Source organism: Ictidomys tridecemlineatus, chromosome 6 (assembly GCF_052094955.1).
Source record: "Ictidomys tridecemlineatus isolate mIctTri1 chromosome 6, mIctTri1.hap1, whole genome shotgun sequence".
Lineage (NCBI taxonomy): Eukaryota > Metazoa > Chordata > Mammalia > Rodentia > Sciuridae > Ictidomys > Ictidomys tridecemlineatus.
In genome coordinates, this window is record NC_135482.1 from 188,522,135 (window position 1) to 188,549,507 (window position 27,373).

The window sequence follows — 27,373 nt, forward strand, 5'->3', positions numbered from 1 at the left end:
TTTCTTAAATTGAGGAAAATAATGCTGAACTGGCACAGTTCCAATTTTGCTGAGCAAAGCAAGATGTTTAACAAATAATTAAGGGGCTGGGGTTGTGGCTCAGTGGTAGAGTGTTTGTCTAGCATGTGTGAGGTACTGGGTTTGAACCTCAGCACCACATATAAATAAATGAATAAAATAAAAAAGTTCAGCAACAACTAAAAAAAAATTTTTAAAAAAGAAAGAATTAATATAAATAATTAAATCAAACAGTCAAGGTAACAGTGATTAGAAATGTTCCTAAATTACTCTTTTCCTGGCATTCATACAACCTTCATTCCCATTCCCAACATCCCCACAGGCCTTGGTACTCTACTGCTGAGCCACCTGCCCCTGTCTGGTTTCCTGGTTCTTATCCTATCTTTCTCTCTGCACCTCCCGCCCATCTTCTTAAGTGAGGGGGCACCCCAAGCTTCAATCCCCATGAAATACTGTCTCATATTTCCATGAATGAACCAGATCTTCTCCTTTAACCCTGACCTCTCTCTCAGGCTACACTTCTGCATTTCCAACCTCTTAAAGGGATGTACCATTGAACTCTCAAACTGACAATCTTAGGATAGATTCCCACGGGACTTGATTTATGTCATGACATTGCACTTGATTTTAAGTCTCCTGCTTATTATTAATGGTAATACATGCCTTTATGTTCTCTCCTAAGTTTTGAGCAATATGAAAACAGAGACTCTGTCTTATATTCATGGTCTCAGCAACATATAAATCTGCACAAGTACAACTATTAATATAAATTAAATAAATAGATTCTTCAACTTAGCTGATCAGTGCTATCTGAAAAGTAAATTTTACTTTTGAAGGCATATTTAACAATTAAAAAAATCTGTCACTTTTCTGTAAGGCATAATTTTCTGTAAGGCATTATAGAATTAAAATTCTTATCTCCTGAAAGTCTGACCAACATCAATTCAGTAATATTATTTATCTGGATTTTTCAGGTGTTTCCAATCCTGGACATAAACTATAATCTCAGAAACCACAATGTTCACAGAAAACTACATTGTTGGCTACTACATCCCAACTGACAGAAATTTTGGGGAATTTATAAAAAGAGCACTTTTCAATAGAAAACCAAAAACAAAGTATTTAGAGATTTTTTTTTTTGGCAGCATATATAAAAAAGCAAGGCAAAACACCATAAAAAAATATTTTCTTTTCAAAAGGACAGATGGGAAATGAGATCAGGGACTTCCAGGCCTTTGTAAGTAGTGGGGCTTGGCTTCCTCTCCAGGTCAGTGGTTTGTAGATCATTATCAGTCTCATGTAAGTAGAATAGGAAAAGAACCAGAGGAAAAATAAAAATCAGGATGTTATTGAAGGGCAAATGGACTAACCACATTTTTCTATACAATGCTGAGAACCCTCTAGGATTCTCTTGCATCTAAACATTTCCAGAAGGGAAAATTTCTAGGACTGTCAAAGTTTCTAAGACTGTTACTAAATAGTCTTTGCTCTGTATTCCCATCTTTCATTTTAAATTCTCTTCCTAAGTTGGCTACTGATAATACATCATGAATGTCAGTAGGAAATGCACCTGAGCAACCTTTCCTGGTTCTGACATTGCACGGTTCCAGGGATGTGAGTTCACCCCCATCCCAGAAACCCTATATCTGCATGCTCTTTTTAAAAAACTTCATGGCAAAACACATCAAACATAAAATTTATAATTTTTAAGTACACAGTTCAGTGCTGTTAAGCATATTCTTGTTGTACAATCTTTTTTTATTCAGCATCGATTCTTTTTTAAAAATTATGTTTTATACCTTCATTTATTTATTTTTATGTGGTGCTGAGGCTCAAACCCAGTGCCTCACACATGCTAGGCAAGCACTCAACCACTGAGCTACAGCCCCAGCTCTTCTTGTACAATTTTTACCACTATCAGTCCACAAAACTTCATCTTCCCAAAGACAATCTATGGACTCATCAGTGTCTCATGCCCTTGTCCCTGCACACTGGCAACCACTGTTATATTCCTGTGATGACTCTAAGTAGCTCCTGGAGTAGAGTCTTAAAGTGTTTGTCCTTTGGTGGCTGGCTTATTTCTCCTAGCATAATGTCCTCAAGGTTTATCTACAATGAAACATAACAGGCTTTCCTTTCCTTTTAAGGCTGAATGATATTTCACTGCTTGTAAACACCATATTTTGTTTATCCATTCATCCAAGGATGGATACATGAGTTGCTTCTACCTTTCAGTTACTGTGACTACCACGGGGTCATGGTGTAAAGTATCTCTGTGTCCTTGCTTTTGAGTCTTTTGGAAGTATATTCGGAAGCGAAATATAACTTGTTGTTTTTATCCTTTCATACAAACACTATTATGGTTTGGATCTTTAATGTCCCCTGAAAAGCTTATGTATTAGGCAATTCAAGAATATTCAGGAGCTGGGGATGTGGCTCAAGCGATAGCATGCTTGCCTGGCATGCTCAGGGCACTGGGTTCGATCCTCAACACCACATAAAAATAAAAAATAAAAATACTGTGTCCACCTAAAACTAAAAAAATAAATGAATAAAAATAAATATTAAAAAAAAGAATATTCAAGGATAAGATGTTTAGATTAGAGTACTGTAACCACATCAGTGGAATCTATTTGATGGATTAATAATCTGAATCAACTACTAGGTGGCGACCATAGGCAGGTGGGGCAAGGATGAAGAAAGTAGGTCACTGAGGGAGTGCCCTTAGACTACATTTTGTTCCTAGCTCTTCTCCCTTTCTCTGCTTCCTGTCTGTCCCGAGCTGAGCAGCTTTCTTCTGCCAGACACTTCTGTCATGATGTTCTGCCTCACCTCAGGCCTGGAGCAATGGAGTCACCTGACCTCTGCTAAAACAACCCCAAATAAACTTTTGCTCCTCTAGGTCAAACACAAACACTATTCCTTGTTTCTTTATACCAAAGTCTAATTTTATGAATATGAATGGCAACCACAGGAGTCTAAAAGCCAGATATACGGTCAGTGGATTGATACCAACAGCGAAGAATGCACAAATGTTAGTAAATGTTAGCACATCAGGATTTGATTCTGAAAAAAGATTATCCATGGCACCCTGTCCCTGGCCACAGCAGATGACACTTCATTCATAACCATCTGACAATTGAGAACTATTCTTTTGATTACTTAAAATCCACATTTACTTCATTTCTCTCAGGTTTTTTGTTTTAACACCTTTCCTCCATCCTTAGGCAAATATATCTGACAATCTTTTCCCCACACAATTCATTTTCAGAGAACACCTAGATGTCCTTGGGATCTGACCAACAGGGCTCAGTATCAACATGTGCACCCTTGTAAAATGTTCAAAAGCGGGCTAGGGTTGTGGCTCAATAGTAGAACACTTGCCTCAAATGCTGAGACACTGGGTTTGATCCTCAAAACCTCAGCACTACATAAAAATAAACAATTAAAGATACTGAGTCCATCTACAACTAAAAAAAAATTTTTAAAAATGTTCAAAAAGCATCATCGTCACTCACACTCCCATTTTGGTAAATTATCATTTTGAATGTATTTGGCAGAAATTTATGCCAAGTTCTATTATTTTAGTAGTTATTTACCGATGTTCATTTCAGTGTATTATTACAAATTACTCCTCAATAAGCACTTTGCTCAATATTTGACTCATTTCCTAATCTATATGTCATCCTTTTTCTGTATGAAATAAGATATTTGCCCCTGATCTGATTTGTTCCCTCAGACTCTAACAATATACTGACAATGCTGTGCTCCTATTTTGATTAAGAAAACAGAGACACACAGAGGAATCTTAGCATTCTGTGACACTGCTAAGACATTTTACTCATTAAGAGGCAGTTATTAACATTACTAAGACAATTAGCAAGAAAACACAGTGTAAATAGCCTTGCTTGATGACAAAGTAAGAAAACAAATAATAATGCCCAAACTTAAGTGGGGTCCAAAACAATTACTACAATAGGAGTCACAGCTGAAATTCAAGCTCCTCAATCTTTGTAAAAACTTTCCCCAAACAGAAAATAAAACCTGTTCATTCACTCTCACCAACTATGCTATGAGTTCTTTGCCATTCCTAGAATACCTGCCTGGTATCACAGGAGAAGTTACATGTGAGAGGGACAGTTTGTTTCAAAGTTTCACTGGTCTGATTCTGTAACTGCTTAACTATTCAGGTTCCTTGGCCCTGGGAGAAGGGATGAAACTAAATCAACTCTATGTGGGAGGTTTTTCGTTTCTGTTTTGGGTTTCCTAGGTAATTTTATCTCAAGCCTGCAAATAAAACTTTGCATTCTTGGTAGCAAAATTCAAAAAGTTTTGCTAATTAGCTAATACCATGAAGAACACATATTCTTATGCTCAGAGAACTCGAGATAACCTTTTGATTCCTCAAAGAATGCTACAGGAAAAATTTGTCAATAGAGAGTATAACTTGTAATCATTGGATTTTGCTTTGCATTTGTTGACAACTCCCAGGCAAAAAGCATCATTCTAGAGTGTCCTTTTATTTGCCCTTCAGCTGTGTAGCCCTATTCATGAAATTAAATTTTCAAAGCATGGTATTTTTTGGCATGTTCTGAACCCATTTACCAATGGAACACATTTTGGCAGCAATATCGCACAAATGGTTGATTTAATTCCCATGGTATTCCTTCCCCCCCCCCCAGGAATGAACTAAATAACAGTCATTTTTAAGTGCGTGTATCTTTAGCAAGTTAGAAAGAGAAAACATTTGTGAAAATTCTCACGTTTGTTCTAAGTTTGAGTCTCTTAAATTTAGTAGAGAAAAAAAAAACAAACTTCAGAGCCAGGCACAGTGGTACACGCCTGTAATCCAAGCAGCTCAGGAGGCTGAGACAGGAGAATTATGAGTTCAAAGCCAGCCTCAGCAAAAAGTGAGTCACTACAGAACTCAGTGACATCCTATGTCTAAATAAAATACAAAATAGGGCTGGGGATGTGGCTCAGGGTTGAGTGCCCCCGAGTTCAATCTCTGGTACCACCCCCCCCAAAAAAAAAAACACTTCAGGATTATAATTTAACAATTGTCATTAAATGGAAGGTTCTACAGACAATTCACTATGAAAACACTGGTTATGATGAAGTGATGAAGTGAGTTATAAGAGTAAGATTATGTTCTGGGAATGGCATTGCAAAGAAGGTTGGGGGAGGTTTTTAATGTCAATTATTTCTATAGTTCCCTGTTTCACTTATTTATTTTTATATATGGAAAGCATTTTTAAAACTAAATAAAAAATAATGAAGTTTGAAAGATAAGGCAACTCAGTTCATAAAGACAAGGTTTGCATGGTAACAGCACCAGGTAAAGAAGCATCCGGGTGGGCTGAGGCTTAACTCAGTGGCAGAGTGCTTGCCTAGAATGTGTGAGGCACTGGGTTTGATCCTTAGCACCATATACAAATAAAATAAAGGCATTCCATCCATCTACAACTACAAAAAAAAAAAAAATTAAACAAGAAGAAGAATCCTTCTCCTCCTCCTCTTCCTCCAGGTAAGAATATGGAGGTAGAGAAGGAGAAAGTGCCAAAAACAGGTCCCAGAAAAGGAAGTCCAGTAACTAGAACCTCTGAACAGTTTGAGGAGGCTCTGTGTTGCTAGGTACCTAACACCATGGGGTTTGCTGGAGGAAGGCTTGTTATCCTTGCCCCTAAGCTGCCTCAAAGCTTTCAGTGGGTCACTCTGCACAGGCCACAGGCAGAAAGACTTTACTCATGAACCCAGATGGCAACTCACAGCAGGAGCCGCCAAGTCCTCCACATTTCCTCCCAGGAACAGCACCCATATTACACAGAGTACAGACTTCATGACATTCCTGCTAGCCCCAAGTCCTTCTCTGGGAGCCCATACACAGTTCAGGGCTTCTCAGGGCAAGCTCCCTAAGTGTCACTCTAAAAGGAAAAGTGACATAAATCTCCAGTGTACTTGAGATTTTGACTGATGCACTTGGTCAAAAATCTGAATCTAAAACAATCTCATAAGACTTGAGAGAGACTTGTGCCCACTAAATCAACCCAGAGTCTTAACACTTTTATTCAAGATCACACAGGATACACTCCTTTTTGCATATTATGAATATATATGCAAAAATATAATCACTCAAAATATGACTATATGAAGGAAGTATATAATAACTTTTCTCTCGAATAACATCTTTTCACCTTTTAAAAACCACTAATTAACTAACCAAAAAATAAATCAAGAGATGGAAAAGTTTGTAAAGATCAGTACATGATTCTGCTGACAGAAACCCAAGTCTTACCTGAAAGTCATCATAAGGGAAGAGTAGCATCTCCCTCAAACAGTCATTCAGGATCTGAGTTTTCTTCTGGACAATGACATTTTCATAATCAAGTGGCTCAATTAGCTTTGGCTTGGCCTGAAAGACAAAAAATAAATCAAATAAACATTTTATAGATGAACTCAATTTCTCAAGATTAAAAATCTTTATACATTATACACCATATGTTTTCCAACTTTTCTTCAATTTATGTATTAGTTTTGCTATTGGAAGAAACAAGAGAAAAGTTGTTTTCAAAGGGAAAACAAGACCCCTTACATTGTAATTGTACCCTGTCTTTAAGAATGACACTTATTCAGTTACTTAAGCACAAAGGAGGTTTGCATTCTGCAAGACTTCCAATTATTTCGTGGGTCACCAATGGCTAGACTGGTCCCCTTCCAAGTCTTCAGGTCTGCCAGAGCTGCCCTGATTAGGGAAACCAGCCAAGGCCTGCCAATGAAGGCTCATTCCTCCTGACAAAAAACCTAAATATGGCCACAAGATTATTTCATGCAAAGCTCCATGGAACCCTGAGCCTCCAAATATCCCTACTGAAGGATCTCTATGAAAAGATATATAATGCCTGAACACAGAAAAGTATGAGCTTGATCAAAACCAGGCAAGGGGCCTGGGGATGTGGCTCAAGTGGTAGCGCGCTCGCCTGGCATGCGTGCGGCTCGGGTTCGATCCTCAGCACCACATACAAACAAAGATCTTGTATCTGCCGATAACTAAATAAATAAATATTAAAATTTTTTAAAAAAAAAAAAAACCAGGCAAGGATATACCCAGGGCTTGTGGGTAAACCCTAAGGGACATGAATATTCATCTCCAGCATGCACTGAATAGAAAACAAATTGGGAAAGAAGAGATAATATGCCTTTTCTAGCTATTTCCCAAAATTTATCTTCTCAGTAAAAACAATCTCTTTTCTACAGTATCACTGTCACCATATTTATGGTCACTTTCATTGTGCAAGGCACTGACCGAGCTAATTTAGGGGTGGAAATACATACTCAATTAACTATAGTACCATATGTCAAGTGTTAAAATAGGCGCGCGCGCGCACACACACACACACACACACACGGTCAGAAGTAACAATCTATTTTATCAATAGTTATTGCAAGATTATTCTTCGAAATTTAATTAAAAAAATCATCTGATATACATGATCTCAATAAATGCTATCATACTAGAGTGACAATTCATATATAGGAAATACATTAAAGACATCTGGGCCAGGCACGGCGGCACAAGCCTGTAATCCCAGTGGCTCAGGAAGCTGAGACAGGAGAATCACAAGTTCAAAGCCAGCCTCAGCAACTTAGCAAGGCCCTAAGCAATTCAGTGAGACTCTGTTTCTAAATAAAATATAAATGTGGAGATGTGGCTCAGTGGTTATGCACCCTTGGTATCAAACAAAAACCAAAAAAACAAACATGCATCTGGTATGTGGCATTTACTTTGAGAACTGTGACTGAGACTGCTATGTGTTCTCCAAACCTGTATCCTTTCCTTTCCAATATACCTAATCTCCCTGTGGTTAGCTATGGTCAAATGATGGTTTTCTGGCCAGTGGCATGCAAGTAGAAGGGACATGGCCACCTTGGCCCATAAGATTCCCACATGACCCCCTCCCATCCCCACTTTCCACAGCCAGCCACACACACAGGATCCAACAGTGGCCTTGAAGCCCAAGCGGGGGTAGGGGTGTGTGCAGCCCTAAAATGGAAGGCCTCTGGATCCTGAATTGCCCTGTAGAAGGCTGCCAGCTTAAACAGGCACTGAAATACCCATAAGCAAAAATGAAACTATCTGCTATGTTCAGTCCTTGAGATTCTGGATTAGTCTGAGGCAGCAGTAAGCTTGCTCTGCCTAAGATACAGATAAATGTTCATATTTAACTTCAATTACTTGACTTAAGCAGTGTAGGTTAATTCCTACAAAATATAACATCACGTTGTCTTTACTTTCAAAAAAACTGATACAAAGAAATTATTTTTAAAATAAGAATTGTAACAGGAAAAAAGTATTCTTCAAAATATATGAATTCAATTTAAGAATAAAATTCATGGGCTGGGGTTGTGGCTCAGTGGTAGATCACTTGCCTAGCATGTGTGAGGCACTGGGTTCGATTCTCAGCACCACATATAAATAAATAAAAGTCCACCAACAACTAATAAAAATATTTAAAAAAAAAAAAAGAATAAAATTCATCCCTTTATTTTTGTTTGCTGTACTGCATTTAGTAATCAGTCAGTTAAAGCTAGCTGGCAAAATGAATGGATGCCACAATTAACAAGATTTCCTTAGGAACTATTTTCATATTCCTAATAAAACCCAAATAAGCACACAGCAAAAAAACAGCAGGGATAATAAATAAACCAATGGAGGTGGAAGTGTTATTTACAAAAAATAGGCAATAGCCACATTTGGCCCAATGGCATAGTTTGCTGACTCACGCTTTGGAATTATCTTTTCTTACTAGTAGTAAATAACCTTTCACCAATTTAATACTCTTTATATTAAGTTTCCATGTTGAACTACTAATATGTTTTCCTTCCTATAGACAAATAAAGATATCATGCTTACAACTCTTAAGGGTATTTAGTGATTGTTTCTCACCTTTTTGACTAAACTTGGGTTGCTTACAAGGTTTAATGATTTTAAAATATTCATAATTATACAAATCATTGTTTTCCCCTAAATGTGCCTTAAGGATATTCAATGACTGGATGCAAAGTTATTAGTAATACCTTGCTTTTGTGTGCCAGAGTGTCTCTTTCAAGGGCTTTTCAGTCAGATCACAATCGACTCAACAAGTGAGGCTCATCACAAAATCAGCTAATTTTCCAAAGCATCCCACCAAGTTTCCAGGGGGGCTGAATTAGGACATAGCCCTTCTTCAAACAGAACCCTCTTTTCCCACACTGGACTGCCTTTTAACCCTCTGTGCTCACTAGTGAATGATCAGAGTAAACGTGGAAGAGAGTTCATAAGCCACTATTTCTGTGAAAGACAGAGGATGCTCATCAAGCTGATATCAACAATCAGGAAATATCATGGAGCAATAACCTGTATCAAGGAATGTAAAAAATTCGAACTTAAAAAAAACCCTAAGGTCCCTTTATGAATTAACTCCTAGTGACCTGATTGGGTAGAGATCTTCGGTAACTGCAGGGAGCAAGGTCCACAGCAGAATGACTGATTTCAGAGAAAAGGGCCTATTGACAGTGACCCACCTGTCTCCTACGTTAAGAAAGCAAAAAACTCCTGCTTCAACTACAAAACTGTCACAGCATCTGCCTTCTACCAGAAGGCCTTGAGTGGGGCGGGGGAGGAGGGAACTTTCAGAGGAGAAAGGCTGGGAATCAAAAGTGGTGAGGGAAGGAAAGGAACAGGGACCAGACACAGCCACAGAGGTAGGGGTGGGGTGGGGAGACGGACAGATAGGCCCCTTAGGATGCAAAGGCAGAGATGAGGGAAGAGGAGGAGGAAGATAAAGAGAGAAAAAGAAGAAACACAAAGAAATGGCAGAAGACAGACTTGGACTTAGAGATGGATCCTTGGGAAGTCATGCTGCTCTTTTCAACCATGGGATAAGAGGATAGTGGCCTATTTTCTATTCTTCTTTAAATGGATGATTCACTGCCACAGCTGTTCACTGTTCTTCAGTGCCACTAAGCTTTTCCCCCACGCTCACAGGAGCAGGAGGGGACAGCCCACTGGGATAGAGAACTGATTGCTCGCATTAAGATTGAGGGCAAGAACATCTCACTAGCAGCAAAATGAAGACTGGCTAATTATCAGACTAGCAATCCCCAACTCCTGATCTAGAAAAAAGGCTTAACACAGATCTGACACATGGTCCTGGCTTTAAAGCCCATGCTCAGGTTTAGTTATTCCACTGATAACAAAGCTCCAAGGGCAAAGTTCTTAAGTTATCTTCAAAAGAAACCCAGAATTACCCAAATCAATGACACTCGTGCATGAACCTACGCAGAGGTCCTCATACCACCATGTTTTGAAGCCCTGAGAATTCATCAGTTTGATTTTTAATACTCCAGGGTGCTGTGTTTCCCTAGGCACTGCGGCGGGTGGCCAACACTAAGAACTTATACTGGGTTAACTGCTACTTTTATAGTGTATGAAGAATGTAACTCAAGCTATATACAAGTCCTTCACCTTAAAAGATAGGAAGTTCTTGACTGTGAACATTCATTTATCTTGCCACTTACGAAATCAAAAAGGGAGAGATACCATGTGACTTTGGGTCCACAAAATGTCTATAACAGAGGTTCTAGAAGTGGGTTCCAGCTGATTCAGCATCTCCTACAAACTAGTTACAAATATAAATTCTGAGGTCTCACACCAGAGCTGAATCAGAAAATCCAGGAGGGGTACCAGATCTCCAAGGATGTTTGAACAAACTCTCCAGGGATGCTAGAGAACTCACATCTATGATGAACCAGGAACGGTGTAAGAATTTTTAAATTCACTGAGGAACAACAAACAAGCCCAATGCTAAGCTTCATAATCTCCTCAAGGTTACAGACCCCTTGGAGAGCCTAGGCTTGATCTCTCGTTCCCCACAAAATGTGGATACAACTTGCTCTCCAAACTCTCAGTTTTGTGGGGTGGCTGTAATGTTCTGGAGAATGACTATATGAAACTGAGTTTAAGAAGCCCTAGACTAGTAGGAGAGGCAGGCGTGTAAACATCCAACCCAAGACCAGGAGAGGTGCTGAGTTAAGGGAGGAGGATGAGCCAACTGCCATTTGTGAGTCCTGAAGTTTCCTCACTTTACTAAGGAAGTGGTGCTTCATAAGTGTGAATGAAGAATGAGAATCATGGGGGGACAAAGGTCTGAACCCCTAACTTGACAATGGAGCCCACCTTAGTCAGGTATGAGCCTCTAAGCTCTGGGCCCAGGAGGCAGGCAATGCTGCATCCATTGTTTCTGACATGAGCCTCCTCCTGGCATCCCTCTCCTGGAATCACCTCCCTCCCACCTCCAAACTATTACAATCCTCAAGCCCCTACAGCCAGTGGTCTACAAACATCATTGTAGCATCAGAGTTCTTCCTCTAAAAATAAATCTTACACAGAGAGTAAATATGGTGAAAAAGTTAAAGCAGACTTGCCCCAGACCCTTTCAACCACCTCCCTCAACCCAAGGAGAGACAGCTTACCTTTCCCCTACTGCTACTTGGATAGCTGCATTCCTAGGAATGCATCTCTTTGGACCATGGGGTACAGCAACCTTCGAACAGCTCATCACCTCCGCTATCAGTGACTTGGGGCAGGGCTGGATCTTGTTATTTCTGTGCAACCTCAGCACCCAGGCCAGGACCCAGAGACATAGTAATTGTGGGGCTAATTAGTGCTCCTTACTTGTGTGGCACTCTCTCTAGGGGGTCCCAGTATAGTTTAATGGTTGCTGGGCATCTTGGCTTAGAGCAACTACTGGGAACATGTACGCTGTCTAGCCAACATCATGACACAGAAGTGCAGGAGGAAAGATTTATGGAGATAAAGACACTTCCTAAGGTGCTTGCCAGAGAACTACTTGATGGTGTATATATATATATAAGATTAGTTAACTGAAAATGCCCCCCAAATCATATGGCTCACTAAGTTAGGAAGAAACTTAATAAAGATTTTTCCAATACTAAAAATTCCTATGACATTACCAAATGTGAAGCTGGAAGAAACTTTCCTAAACTCTCAAGGATGCCATATGAATCTTGACTAATCACACCAAGGGAAACACTGAATCATCTGTCCTTGCAATAAAGAATGACAACACAAAATAATAATCATATGAAGAGGTGATCAAAGAACATGAAGCCAAAAATATGTAGGGAAGAAAGTATTGCAGAGGTATTTCCAGATTTCATTGATAAAACATGTTGCTTTTCCTGAACTGCTGGGTTAGGTTTAGCTTTTTTAAAATTTGTAGTTTGCAGGGGTTTCTTTTCAAATCCTAAATAAATATTTACTTTCATGCCTTATTTCAATTTTCAAATTTTATTTAGATTTCAAATTTTTTATTTTTCTTAAAGAGGTTTCTAGAATTTTTTTTAAATTATGGTTTCTCACAAAACCTGGATCTGCCCTGGTTAGGCAGATACCTGATAGCGCAGATAACACAAATTGATTTGTTGGTCAAATCAAAGGCAAGACAGTTCAGTGAGTTGGGGAGCTGAGCTTTGCAGTCATAAGGGGCTGCTATTGGGTCAGCGGAGTTAATTATTAACTTAAATAATTAAGTTATTATTATTAAATAATAATAAGTTATTAAAGGCAGAGCCTGACAAATTGTAGATACATAATAAATGTAGCTTACTGTTATTATTATTAAATATACTGCTTGCATGACAAGGTATTTTCCCTTTATATTTTTAGGTTAATGCGTCACATATATTCAATTATATCAATTGTTTACAAAAACTTTCCTCTACTATCCAGGAACATACGAAATAAAAACAGACAACAACAGTGGGGAGATGCACCAAAAAAAAAAAAAAAAAGACCTAACATAGAGAAAACTGTACAATAGAGATGACACTGAAATTCAAGGGCTGAGCCCAAAGAAAACATAAATAGATGCTTAAATTAAAAGTTGACTTGAGTATTGATGCACTCTGTGTCAGGAGGGACTGAGAAGAACAGCTGGCGGGTAGGAGTCGAGGTATACACAGCAATACTTTAGACCCAACCCGGTATGGCAGCTCCAGTGTCCAGGATTCAGAAGTGCTGCTCACGTAGGGTTACGTGGCACTTAATCAGGAGAAAGATGGAGTCAAGCTTCTGCTATAGAGTCAGGGAGGCCCAGGGCCTGCAGACAGTTCTCCTATCAAAGAATCAAAACCCTGGCTCTAAGAAGGACACCAGCAGGAACGGCCTGAGGCAAGGGTCAGAGGTTACCCACAGATAAACCATGCCTTCCCAACGCCCATCTACCAAGCATAGCAGCTGGAAGCATGGAAACCTCCAGTAATTTTGCTTTCCTCCCACTCACCAATGCTAAAGAGCATGCTCCCATGAGGCTCTGACACCAATGGCTCTTCTAGGCCTTTTGAATTCCCTCCCTCCCACAGACATGTGCTGTTTGGGGTCAGGTGGCCCACTCTCTTGCAAACTGAAGTTCCAGATGGAAAAATAATTTGAAGTAGGGAGTCTCAGCACCAGAAAAATGAGACTCTACAAAATTAATTCACATGTATGAAGCTTTGGAATCATGCTAAAAGCTAAACTCACGTGAACAGAGAATAATAAAGATATTAGGCAAGAGAGCTGCTTATGAACTTTCCAGACTTTCTTGCCTATTTGTCTCTGGTTATTGAATGTTAACATAGCTGAAATCCTGAATGCTACTTCTTGAAATAGCACACTAAGGAAATGGCAGTTCTTGAGGCATTCTATTTTAAGAAATGAGAAATTCATCGTCCCCGCTTATAAAGAATTTAGGACTTCCATGATTTCTCTGAATAACATTACAAGCTACTTGATGGGCTGTGACAAAAATTCTTCATGAAACTTTTTCCATTTACAAAGTGTTTCTCAATGTTGCCAACAGGCACCAGCACTGTTGCTGGGGAAGGGGATATGGCAGGTTGCAATCAAAGATGGGCTTCTGAAGACAAGTGCAGAAGTTTATGGTGCTAATATTACTGATCCTGCTGCACATTTTAAAAAAGCATGCTTCCAAACAGCTTCTAGATCATTCTCCCTATACATACAAATGAGCAGTCCAGAGAAGAACATACGAAATAAAAACAGACAACAATAGTCGGGTGCACTATTGGAAATAGAACAGACAACAACAGGCGGGTAGCCTGGAGTGCACAAACCTTTCTGCACTCCAGGCTACCACCAATGCATAACTCTCACTACAAACTCCACCAAGAATTTTTTCTTCTTTTTGTGATACTGGGGCTTGAATCTGTGAGCTTTTTTCTTTTCTTTTTTAAAGTTTTGAGACAAGGTCTCACTAAGTTGCCGAGACTGGCCTTGAACTTGTGATCCTCTTGCCTTACCCTTCTGAGACCCTGGATTACAAGTGGGTGCCACTGAACCCAGGAAGAACTTCTGAAGTTGTCAGATTTGAAGAAAGAATCCTCATTTTCCCCTAACTAGGGTGGGCATAGGAAATTAACAGCTGCTTCCCCACAAAATATCATGTGCTGTTCTGGGTTCCTTCTCTCCACAGATATTTACTGAGCCTGTCCATGTGCACTTTTGCCTGTCTTTGATACCAATAAAAAGTTTGCAGGCCATGCCAAAAGGAAGACATGTAAAAAAGTAGAGCAGAATGAGTGACAACGGTGGGAACCCAAGAGTGGGAACAGCTAGAACAAATGTGACCTCCAGCAGCTAAATTATAAACTCCATGAAGGCAAAGCCTTCTCTGTTTGATATGCTGCTTTCTCCAGCACCTAGAACTGCATCTAACAAGGTGTGGTACTCAGTCACTATGTGCTGGACAAATGAAGGAACCCAACAACGTGGGGTGCTTCCCAAAGGGAGCTGCTAGAGTGGAACAACTCGGCCAGGATTCAGGTGGAGTGAGAAATTCAGGGACTGAAGTTTCAGGATTGCAGAGAAATAGGAGATTGCAGCCCCCAGTCTCTCCTTGAAAATGGAAGCAAATATCTGAAGAGAATTCATTTGAGGGGGTGCCATTGATTAGCTCACCATGGGGTGCTCACCCCTAGACTACAAACTACAGGAAAAGATGAGGCCAGAATGGCAAGTGTGCCCAGTAAGAAAGGCACAGATATTCAACAATGTCCCCACTCCATCTTCCAGCCAGAGTAAGACAACCTCCCATCATCTCCTAATAGATATGCTCCTCTGCCCTTAACCGAGGACTTCAAAACTAGGAGATCACGGCAATCAAGATAAAAACCCATTCTCATTTGGTAATGCAGGTTCTTCTCTGGACTGCTCATTTGTAAGTATAGGGAGAATGATCTAGAAGCTGTTTGGAAGCATGCTTTTTTAAAATGTGCAGGAGGATCAGTAACATTAGCACCATAAGCTTGTGCAAACCCACCCTGAGATTACCCAGTATAGGCCTCTGGTTTTACAGATGAGGCGACTCTGCAGCATGAAAGGGAAGGGACTGTCCTGAAGCCCTAGGAGGACTCTCTCTTGCCCTGGCTCAGGCTCTCCCCTCAGCCTCTACAGAAACATTGTCTGCATTTTGATATTTTTACTTTCACTGACAACATGCATCAATACATGACAGAACAGGAGGAAAGAGAAGTTACCTAAGCTTATTTTTAGAGGAAAGCTCCACCTGAGCATTAAGCCACACGGTTAATGACTTGGAGACTGATGAAAGATGTATAAGGAACACTAAACTCTCAGACATCTAAATATATTTCTCACCCTACAATGTGGTGTTATCCTCAGAAAGACTAATACCAATGATGAAATACTTGCAAATTCAGTTTTATATTATAAATACTAATAAGATGTTGATTTCTCCCTTTGAACAGCACTTTAAAAAGCATTGTAATTTAAAAAGTTGTCACTGAATGAAGATTTTATTTCATAAGGCATGTCCATATTAGTAAACCTTGTACACTCAAAATCAATTTGAGAGAAGGAAAAGATTCTCACTTCTGCCTGGCACAGTGGCACATGCCTGTAATTTCAGAGACTTTTGAGAAGCTAAGGTAGGAGGATGAAAAGTTTGAGGCCAGCCTCAGCAACTTAGTGATACCCTGTCTCAAAGTAAAATAAAATAAAAAAGGCTGGGGATATGCCTCAGTAGTTAAGGGTCCCTGGGTTTAATTTCCAGACCAAAAAAAAAAAAAAAGACTGTTTTGTATTTGTCATTTTTATAAGCACCCATGGCTTTCCAAAATTATTAGCCTATTATAAAGACTAAAAAGCTGTCAAATCAACAGCATATGGAAAATGTATAAGAGAAACATAATGGAAATTGAAGTAATTAAAGATAGTAATAATGTTAATACCAATCCACTAGAACTCATTCCTTTGCTCCCATTTAGTCAGCTTTAGTCAGCTGTGCTCAAATGGGGATGCTCCTGAGAATGTTAATGAAGAGATGGAAGACAAGGCAGGAATTTAGGGGACTTACTCCACGTTCCATGCCCAAGGAGCCACAATGTGGAGAGGAAGAGGGACAGCTCTCTTATAGTGCTTAAAACGTCTTTCTTCAGACACAGGGCATGGGTCAAAATATGTCAAGGAAGTGTATAAGAAAAACAGAGAGGTAACAAAGCAGAGAGCCTGAAGGCAAGCCCAGCATCTCTCATGTACACATTCTCCTAGACACTAATCTGTCTGCCATTTTTACATAGGTGAGAATCGATGATGAAAGCAATAAAGAAAAAGATGCAACATGGAAGCTGCATAAACAATTCTTAAAATTTATAGTACAGATTCTTTTTTATCCAATATTTTTTTAAGCATATGGCCGAAAATTCTCAGTTCTTCCTAGATCAATGAAAGGTATTTTTGAAACTTTAAAATTGCCTAGAAATTAAACTAAAGCAAAAGCCAGATTCAGTCAGATTTCAAAACAACTGACTTTAAGCTACTTATTTTAAGTTGCTGGATAAAAGGTGTGGGATGTTCATACACATAACTAACTCCCAAAAGAATTTCTGCAGACTTTGATAGAAAGGCAGCACAGAGACCAGTGAAGGGCAGGTGCTGAGAGAATTTAGATTCTGGTTCCCAATATGTCTACCATTATTGAAGAGGGTACATAGAGGTTCATTATACCAGTCCAGTGGGTCTCAAAGCTCAGTTCCAAACCACAGAGTCAGCAGTATCTAGAACTCGTTAAAAATGCAAATTCACCCCAGGACCCTAGAATCAGCAGCTCTGAGTGGAGCCCAGCACAACAGAAGATTCCGATGCCCACTCAGTGTGACAACTATTCTACTTGTTCATACACTTTTGTGTATGTTCATATGTAGTTCAAATTCAATCTAATGTTAGCCCCAGTGACATACATGCTTTTACCAGATTACACACATCTTATCTCATTAAACTTCCCCCAAAATCTGTGTGGTGACATCATCACTATTTCTCAGATGAGGAAACTGAAGCTCGGGAGCAAGATGATTTAATAAAAGTCACACAGATGGTGAACCTTGGGTCTCCTGGCCCCCAGCCCAGGACCTTCCCCACCACACAGGAGCAATGGGCATGATGTAATTCCAGATTTCTAGAACCAGAAGCACCTGCCCAGTGCCTCGTTTCCTCCTGCTTTACCCTGGGATGCTTCCACCTCCACACTACCAGAGTCAGAAGCCCAGGGCTTTCTGCCCAGCTCCAAGCTGGTTAGGCTTCAGTCTCACCAATGCGGAGATAAAAGACAAAAAAAGACCCTGCTTGAATGACTCTCATTTCCCTCTTCAAGAATATTAAAAATCTTACTCCAAAATACTAAATCTCCCCACCAAAGAACAGGTTTGAACACTTGGACAAACATTAATGCCATTAGGTAACAGATCATTTATGATTCAATCAAATTCTTCAGGGCACGATCTTTACAAGGAAAACTTAACCCTACTCTTAAAATCTTTTCTCCCCCTACTGATTTAAAAATGTTACCTCATCCAGAAATGAGGTAACTCAACTCCCAAAATGACAACTTCCTATTTTGAGACTTTTAAGCTACTAAATGTGTAAATTTATAGAACTGTACTGCTAAGTTGGGCAGATACTAGCCACAAGTGACTGCTGAGTACTTAAAATGTGGTGAGTCTTAATTCAGATGTGCTATGCCTAAAACACACACTAAATATCGATGACATAGTGTAGTTAAAATAATGTAAAATACCTTAACATTTTTATAAGCATTTATATTTTAAATGCTGAAACAATTACCATTTTGGAAATACTAGGTTAAAAATCACATCATTAAAATGAATTAAACCTGTTTCTTTTTACTTTAACATGGTTACTAGAAAATCTAAAATTATATATGTAGGTCATGTTATTATTTCTATAAATTATTACTGACTTGTGAAATTTTAATACACAGATATTTTTAAAAACTTCATGGCAAAACAATGGACAATCCAATTCCTTAAGTTTTTACATCTGCAGGTGAGGCCAACAGGCAAATTCAGAGGCAACCTCTGAGAAGCAAGGAATCCATTGCTTTCTCTTCTCTGCAAAGGAGAATCCGAGAAAGGCATTAAGCAAGAGATTAACAATGATCCCCATGCTTAGAAAAAAATGGAGTAAGGAAAGACCAGGTGATTGAGCCTTCAGAGAGGAGAGGTCTGAGGGCGATCATCATTCCTTCCTCCATCTGAACAGTCTTGGATTTGAAGTGGCAAGTGGGTCTCCTAAAAGTGAGCACTAGGGCTCTTGGATATCTTTCCTTTGGGAGGAAACTCAACAGCAGGGGAATCCCCAGCACCTCCCCAGGAAGCTGGCAGGGCCCTCAGAGATCAGACCCACTGGTAAGTGACAAGTGTATCTGTCAGGAAAGAGAGCACTTAAAACTTCCAAAGCCTCAAAATGTCACTTTAAGAGAAACTGTACCCTGGTTATATCACATTACAGGGCATTTCAAACTTGTGGTAAGTTGAGGAAAAACTATAATTTGCAAGTCTTCTTGATTCTAAAATTATTCTCCATCAGTCATCTGCCATCTGAAGGTTCCTATCTAGTGTTCCCTAACTCCAATTTCTGTTGCCCTTTTACTCATTTCCAAGTGGCCACCCCTTTCACCAGTCTTAATGGGACATCCCATTTTGCAGCTCCAATGGCCCAAACCCCAAATGATTTTGAATACATAAGCTTAAAACCTGAAAGTAAAACTCTGGGATCCTGAACGTGACTCCATCACAGGTTATCCTGGGATCAGACACTAACATTGAAACACAGAACTCAGGCCCCAGAAGATACCTGAGAAAGTATTTACTGCGTGCTTCTCATTTTACACATGAGAAAACTGAAGCCCAGGAGGGTAGGGGGATGGGAGTGGTGATCTGCAGAGACTTCCAGGCAGACAGGGATGACGGTTAGGTCTCTCCTCTCCAAAGTGCTCTCTACTGGGCCACCCTGGACACAGCTGCCTGGTGGACAGCCACCACCTTTCACCACTAGCACACACCGAAGTGAACAGCAGCCCCTTCTAAACACTTTGGGCACAACAGTGCTCATTTTACTGATTAAGGAATAAACATTTCAGGATCATGCTGCAATATTTTTTTAAAAAAGAAAGGGAAAAAAAACCCAGAAAGGAAAGCAGCATGCCTCTGGACTCTCAGATACTCCATCAATTGATGCTGCTTCGTGCAAACACTTCCATTCATGCTTCCAACTTCCACTCCCTTTCTCTGTATTTCTGTTGTTTGTAAACTGGATTTTAATCATTTAAATTTTTTTACTTTGCTTGTTCATCTTTACATTCCCAGTGCCAAGCCCAAATGAATAGACTCCTTTTTGTTAAAATGTCCAAGCGTAGATCTTAGAAAACCTGACCAGAAGTCTACAATCCTGGCTCTGCCACTCATTAAATAAATGCATTACTCTGAGCAAGTTACCTAACTTCTCTGTGCTCAGTTCCCTCATCATCAAGAGAAAAGACAGCACCTGCCTCTCAGAGCTGCAAGGGTTAATTGAAATAATGTACTTAGTGGGCATAAAACAGTGTTTGGCCAGAGCAAGGCATTATGTTTTTATTATTACACCCAAATAAAAGACACCCTTGCTATTTAAAAAAAAGAAAAGAAAAAAAAACCAGCCACAAGCCTTTTTGCCTCCACACTGATGACAAAACATCAGAAAAGAAACACATTAGCATAAGTAAGATTTTAGTTTTCTACATAAACAAGAACCCCTAAAGAGTGGCTCCACATTACAATGAGGTGGGAACACAAGTTATGGAAGCTCCTTCTCTGGGATGGTTTTGCAAGCCAGGCACAGTTAATAAATTTACTCCCACCACTATCTTAGCATACACTCCCCAAAGATTCCTTCCACTGACCACTCCACAATATGACTGTGTGACAGTGGGAATCCCGATCATGCAAACTGTTCCTAGGAAATGTGGGGGGTCGCTGTACTGACTGCAAAGACAGCAATCCCTGCTTTAATTGCTAAAAAATCCAAGAGCATGTCATTCCTGAAGCTGATATTACTTCAGTATTACCTTTCTGGGAATTTGGAAAGAATGGGTCTGATTAACACTCATTAGGCCTAAAAATCATCACACAAAAGCTTTTCTTTTCTTTAATTTTGTTGTAGTTGTAGATGGACACAATGCCTTTATTTATTTATTTATTTATTTATTTATTTATTTATTTATTTATTTATTTATTTAAATTTTTATGAGGTGCTGAGGATCAAACCCAGGGCCTCACACATGCTAGGCAAGTGCTCTGCCAATGAGCCCACAGCCCACAGCCCCAGCCCTGCAAAAGCATTTCTAAGGAACAAACCCCTTGCCTGGGGAGAGGAAGGCTTCTGAATCCCCATTATGTGATCCTAAAAGTCTAGGAAATCTCAGGACTTAAAAATATGAATGGAATGAACTAATAATGAATAAGCAAATGAAAGGGATTCACCAAGAGCACAGTGTGAAGGCTCCTGGCTCTGAATACGTCAAATTCCTGCTTTTGTCACATGGAAATGTGTCTACATAAGGCTTACAGGATCTTCCTTCCTACACCTGCCAGTATTTTAAAACAAAGAAACTACTTATTAAATATCATGGATATAATTAATGAAGTTCTTCTAAAGTAGTTTATGCAAATACAAGAAAACCTATAAAGCAGAACAGTTTCCTAATTTAATCAAGTTAATGTAAAGTCTAACAGGATATTAACAACATGATCATCACCCATCAGGGTTGGTGTCTTTCTTCACTTAGTCTACTATTTCTAAAGCAAATAAAACTTTAGGGACAAAAAGACTCTCATCTCATTCTTCCCCTCTTTGGGAGAGAGGCTTTCCCAGAAATGAGCTGCCTTGTCCAATCAAAACCCAGGTGCTTTCTGGTCCACTCTACATTGGGCACATGCGCGGACATCTCAAGTAGTCATTTAGCTAGAGTGGCAGTGTGTTTATTGAAACACTAAAGAACTGAAGTTCCATTTTTAACACTTGATGATCCCAGAAAAACAAGAAAACCCCAAAAGATGTCTCTCAAAAGATACTTTTCAAACAATATTGGAGTACACCTTACATGTGAAAACTCAACTCCTCTCTAGTTTCTATTTTGTGTGCATACCTCTCAACCCTCAAAATTCCCAAAAGACCTGCACTGAGTCCTTACCTGCCTAGGAAAGAAATCCAATGAAGTGGCCACATTAATAATTTAGAACCCAGCCATTTTTGACTCTGAGGTCCCACCCTTTTCCTCTAAATGACTGGGCAACAACAATTAGAATAAATTATTTCCAGGAACTACTTTACAGAATTTGGAGTCAGAAATAGTTGTTCAAATGTAAGCACAATAACTAACATGTAGACATGGAGAGTATTCTGATTGTTCCTGTTAGTCATCCACAGCCCACAGCCATTTTTCAATGGGTTTGGCAGCAAGCCTGGATAGGAACAGCAAAGTTTCCCCATGCACTTCCTGCATGGCTTACTGTCACAATGCAGGGGACAAGACCCACTTACACAGGTGCCTGTTTAGCCTCTGGAATTTTATAATGTCCAAGTCGAAACATTTGACTTTACCAGCCTTGAACAAGCAGCCAGTGCTAAGGACAAACCCTAAATGTACACCTGGCAGAAGGAGAAACACTATTTCCAAACAGAGGAAACTTCTAATAGAATGTTTATAGAAAAAGTACAGCTTCTGGTTTGCATAAGTGCTTTAAGATATTATTTACCAGTACATTCACTGTTACATTGTTACTAACTGTAAAGAATTTGTAACAAATTGAATAACCACTAAATTGTGGTAGAGACATAAAATGGAATACTATATAGCCATTAAAAATAATAGCATAAAACCACATACAGTGACAAAGAAAGATGTACTTTATGTGTTCTGGAGAAAATTAATGCAGAAATCTATTGTACATTCTCAAACACACAAAAACAGCTATGCTTTCATATGCATAAGAGAAAGTCTGGAAATATAAAGAGCAAAGTATTAAGAATGGAGAAAAAGGTTAAAAGTGCTTCTCCCCGCATATGAAAATTCAAGTGAGAGCCTTCTTATCTATTAATGCAAATATATTGGAATAAGAATATTTTGGGTTTGTGTTTTTAATGAATTCATATTTACTTGATTATAGAAAATTATGCTTTTATCAGTAGAGAAGTAGCAAATGAAGATGAAATAGGAGTAAATGAATGTGACGGGGAATATCATGGAATTTTATAAATAGATAAAATATTAGATATTATCTAATTAAGGCCTTTGATTTTGCAAATAAAAAAGTAGGCCTAGAGTGGTGGAATGTTTTGCTAGTTATACAGCTAGTTGGAGAAAGGGCTTGAAATAGTATTTAGCGTTAGCGAAATCCCAAGAATCTGGCAGTGATACCATAACAACTGAGAAGCTAATTTAAATCTGCACTGCTTACTGGTTGATACATGTGGTTCTGATATTAATAATAAAAAAAATAGCATACATAGTGATTACAATAAAATATGAAAAGCGTATTGATTTCTAGCTGTTTGAGATAATAAAAGTGAAACAAAGCCTATAAAATCATTGGAAGACTTGGAAAGTCATTTTAAATAAAAAATCACATATAATTAAGCATCAAAAAAAAAAAAGTGCTTCTCCCCTCTTTTCATTTCTCACTATATGCATTAAGTATTGCTCTCCTTTCCAAACTAGGTAATATTTTCTCCCAAAGGCTATTTTGTGTACATAACTAAAACAAGCAAAACTAGATTTCAAAATGCTACTTCCTGAATAAAGTATGTTACCTATATTTAAATGTCTCTTGGTATAACTCACTCAAATTATAGACTTGGTGATTCTTGCTAAGCACAGGGGCCACTAACATTATACATGAATAGAATTTCAACAAACATCTCAGGGCTGTGTCTGCAGTTTAAAAAGTCATCTTGAGAAACAAGTAGTATTCCCAGAACCTTGCTGAATTCACATTTGCAGTGGGCAGCAGTAGACGCAGGTAAGAAACAGGGCTGCGGGCAGAGGCTCTGTTTACATACTCTGACTTCTCTTATCTGACACAAGTTCTTTCTATCTTTGTTCCCTGCTAGAAGGGAAACAGCAGCGGGTAAAAAAGGTGTCTTGTATCTCTGTTTCCTTGCCTCTCCTTCACATCTCTGTGGGTGCACAGAGCTGAAGGCTCCATACCCCCAGAAGCTTCTGAACCCTGGAGATAGTTCCCACTAGGTGCAGTCTTGCACTGCAAGGGAACAGGACCTCCATGGAACTGCCTGCAGTGAGATTTGACCTAACAGGAAAAAAAAAATGGGGGGGCGGGGTACTAGGAAGTGAATCCAGGGGTGCTTAAACACTGAGCCATATCCCCAGCTCTTTTTTGTATTTTATTTAGAGACAGGGTCTCACCAAGTTACTTAGGGCTTCGCTAAATTGCTGAGGCTGGCTTTGAATTCGCAATCCTCCTGCCTCAGCCTCCAGGTGAGTGCACTACCACGCCTGGCTAAACACAGCTATATATATATCACTAGAAGGAGAAGCAAAATATTTTAAAAGTAACTTAAGTGATTAAAAACAAAATCACATGACATATCTTTACATGTATTCAATCCTCTAGACAAACATTCCTCCACATCTGGAGAATCATTGAGAGAGATATTTAAGACTATTCACAAGGGAACTGAAACCACACAATTTCCTCCAAGAAAGTCTAAGCTACACTGGCTGGGAGCTTTGAGCAGTTAAATCTACATAGCATGTAAGCAGCTCAGGCTCAATAGGTGAAAGAACTTAGACCAGCAGGAAGGAATCCAAGATAACAAATAATATTTCCCAGCAACATATACCAGAGGGTGAAGAAAGAGAAACCTAAATCTCTAAGATGAAAATCTGCAGGGAAAAGACATACTTTACGATTTCTTCAATTCAGGTTAGCAACATAATTTTGAAAGGCAATACAACAGAAGGCAGCCTCACCTGTTGCAGAGGAAAGCACTTCGGTTCAAATCAAGTTTGTTTTAGGAAATTTAAGTTCAGATTCTTCAGATGTTAATTGAAAATCAAGTAAACTAGTAACCACATACTTTATAGTAACAGCAACTGATCCTCTGTGTTTAAAAAAAAAAACACTATATAAAAGGAGTAAGTACTAGTTTAACAATCCCTTTAACAGATCATTTGAAAGGCTCAATTGTCCCCTTTGCAGTGCATGTTGGTGCTTTTTGCAGCTTGCTTAAAAAATTATGTGCCTTTATTGTACTAAAGAAATTCCGGGAGAGAAGCACAACCTACTCATTGATGATAACAACACAACTGTTTTTCACATTCCTCCCTTACAAAGTCCACCAAAGCACTTGACTTCATCCAAACTCCTAAGACTTAGCAAATGTTAAGAACAGAAACTTCTCTGTCAGCTGGCTCACAGTTTAGGTTCTTTTCTATTTTGTTTAAGGCAAACCTGCTAAAAACAAGTGAAAAAGAGCACATGGAATTTCAACAGTTGTGTTTCTTTAAAACCCCCAATGGTACCTACCCTGTTTTCTCAAAAACATAAATAATGTAGAAAAGGTTTTAATTTTGCAAAGCAGACCTTTTCTAAACCCTATAGTTGGAATTAGAAAGCACCTCCCTGAGTTTACATTTGGAAGCAGCCAGGTAGGACATAATTTTGAACAATACATAACTGTTCTACACAAAGAAGCCTCCTGGAAACCACGTTTACCCACAAAATGTTAACATTTCTTTCTTTACAAAGAGGAATCAAAGTGGAGCCTAAATCCATCTAAAGAGAAAGAGAGAAGAGGTCCCAAGAAGCAAGCACAGCAAGTTTTAAACTTGAACAGAGGTAAGAGGTGTTAACCTCACATACACAGCACAGTTAAGAGACAGCAATGGTCTACACAAGATCTCTCACAAGCAAAGCCCCTCTTACCAGCACAGGGCCTGGGCTCTCTGCTTCCACCTCTCCTTGAGCAGCATCCTTGTACTGCAGGGGGGACTCGATCACCAGTTCCTTTTTGACACTTCTACTGTTTGTCCTGCATTTATCAGCCTGCATTCTCACGGAAAACACAAGTCAGAAAGCCTGCACCGAGGACAGCTGCGAGTCCCTGGCTGTGCACGCATGCCAGTGGCCTGAGGAAGGAAAGGAAACTGGCTTCCCAGGCACGAGGGTCAGCAGCATCGGCTGGATCTGTGGAGCCTGCGGGGTGGGAAGGCATGACAGCAAAGGCCAGCCTCCAGGGGTGTTACTACTGCTCGGAAAATGGGAGGCTCCTGCTAGCTGGCCAAAGAAAAACAAACCCCAAACTGAACAATACACAGTGTACTGACTCTTCGATAAAGACCGGCCTTATTGTGTCTGTTCCACACAGTGTGGGCCAAATCAATCTGAATCCAAATAGTGCAGTGTTTAAAAGAAAACCAGTCACAGTGAGATTCCTTCATAATTACTTCCAATCTCAAGCTTACAGAGCTTGGAAGCCAGCTAGGTCGTCTGGCAGTTCCAAAGCCTTATAGTTTCAGAATTCTTTCATTTGTGTTGTGGCTAAACACCAACTGCTTGGCTGATGATCAAAGAAGGAACCAGCAACCAGCAAGGGTGTTCCCACGAGGTACACGAGTAGGAAAAGCTTCTCCCTGAACAACAGACTCCCAAATCTGACATAGCTACAGTTTACACATGCCAGGAAGATGACACTATGTTTAATAAATTCATGTTCTGTTCAGGAAAGCATGTACGTGATGATGGGCACTTTCATTAAACAGAATATTCCTTTAAATATACCAACAAAGGTGCAGGAACCTGAGGGTAAATATGCCCAGTATTAGGTACTGAAAAGACCACAGAAAACATAGGGAGCTTGGGCCAGCTGGGAAGGCAGGGTGAAAAGGCATCATCAATGACAAAAGAATAGAATTAATAGGGACACACATAAAACCCAGAACAGTAGCTGAGTCATCATTCCATGATTCAATGCTAATAGCATCCAAAATATGTCCTACCCAAAAGTCTGCTATTTTTATTATTTCACATATTGATGGTAAATTTTTTTTTTTTTTTTGGTACCAGGGATTGAACTCAGGACCCTTAACCACAAAGCCCCATCTACAACCCTTTTCTATTTTTTATTTAGAGATAGGGTTTTGCTAAGTTTCCTACAGCTGTCTTTGAATTTTCAATCCTCCAGCCTCAGCTACTGGGATGATAGGTGTGCACCACCATACCTGGCATGTAGATTGATTTTTTTTTATAAAAATCATCTCCTAGGAAAAATTAAACACAGGTATTAAAGTATTTATTAAGAAGTTACATGAAAAATCAGCACTAATGATGAGATTCAGTATTATTCTGGGATATTCCTGGGACACTATCAAGCTTCTCCCATTTAATTTTGCTTTTTATTTCCTTGACCGGAGGAAGCATTTAGTAACAGTAGGCAACAGTAGTAGTGGCAAGGAAACAATGAATCTAGTTGTCATACAGCAACAATAGTTGCCTTAGGTACCCTGTCTTGGAGGAAAGAAAGCAACTAGTAAGTATTTGAGATCAGGCAGAGGGTCCCACTTTCCAGGTAAAATAGCTGAGGCCAGGAGGACTCAGTGCAGTCTGTGCAGAAGCTGAGAAGTCACCCTGTGCCCAGACAGCCTCTTCCTTCCCACCAGCGCCGGCATTGGCTGTTTCCCTCCAAAAGCCAAGCTTGATCACTTAAATAGCGGAGATCTTCTGAGTGTGGATATTAATTTTTTAACAAATCACAAGAGATTAATGAATCTCTTATAAAAATAGTAGTGGGTTGGGGCTGTAGCTCAGTGATAAAAATCTACCTTTATAAAGTCACAAGAGGACAGAAAAAACAACAGAGTTTCAGTTACATATACACAGTTTGAAAGATCAGTTAAATCAAAATTCAGAGATGTTCTCGACA

General features: G+C 39.4%; 1 protein-coding gene across 33 annotated transcripts in view; it reads right to left on the reverse strand.

Moving 5' to 3' along the window:
* The window catches only part of Dock9 (dedicator of cytokinesis 9), a 286,979-nt gene that overhangs the window by 155,063 nt on the left and 104,543 nt on the right, over positions 1 to 27,373 (reverse strand). For 24 of the 33 annotated variants that reach the window (XM_078016277.1, XM_078016273.1, XM_078016264.1 and 21 more), the window contains exon 2: positions 6,314 to 6,430. In XM_078016277.1, coding sequence (XP_077872403.1) covers positions 6,314 to 6,430 — 117 coding nt within the window. Of the gene's footprint in view, positions 1 to 6,313; positions 6,431 to 25,377; positions 25,655 to 27,373 lie in introns of those variants that run through there. The other 9 variants (XM_078016278.1, XM_078016274.1, XM_078016281.1 and 6 more) reach the window with 2 other exon arrangements.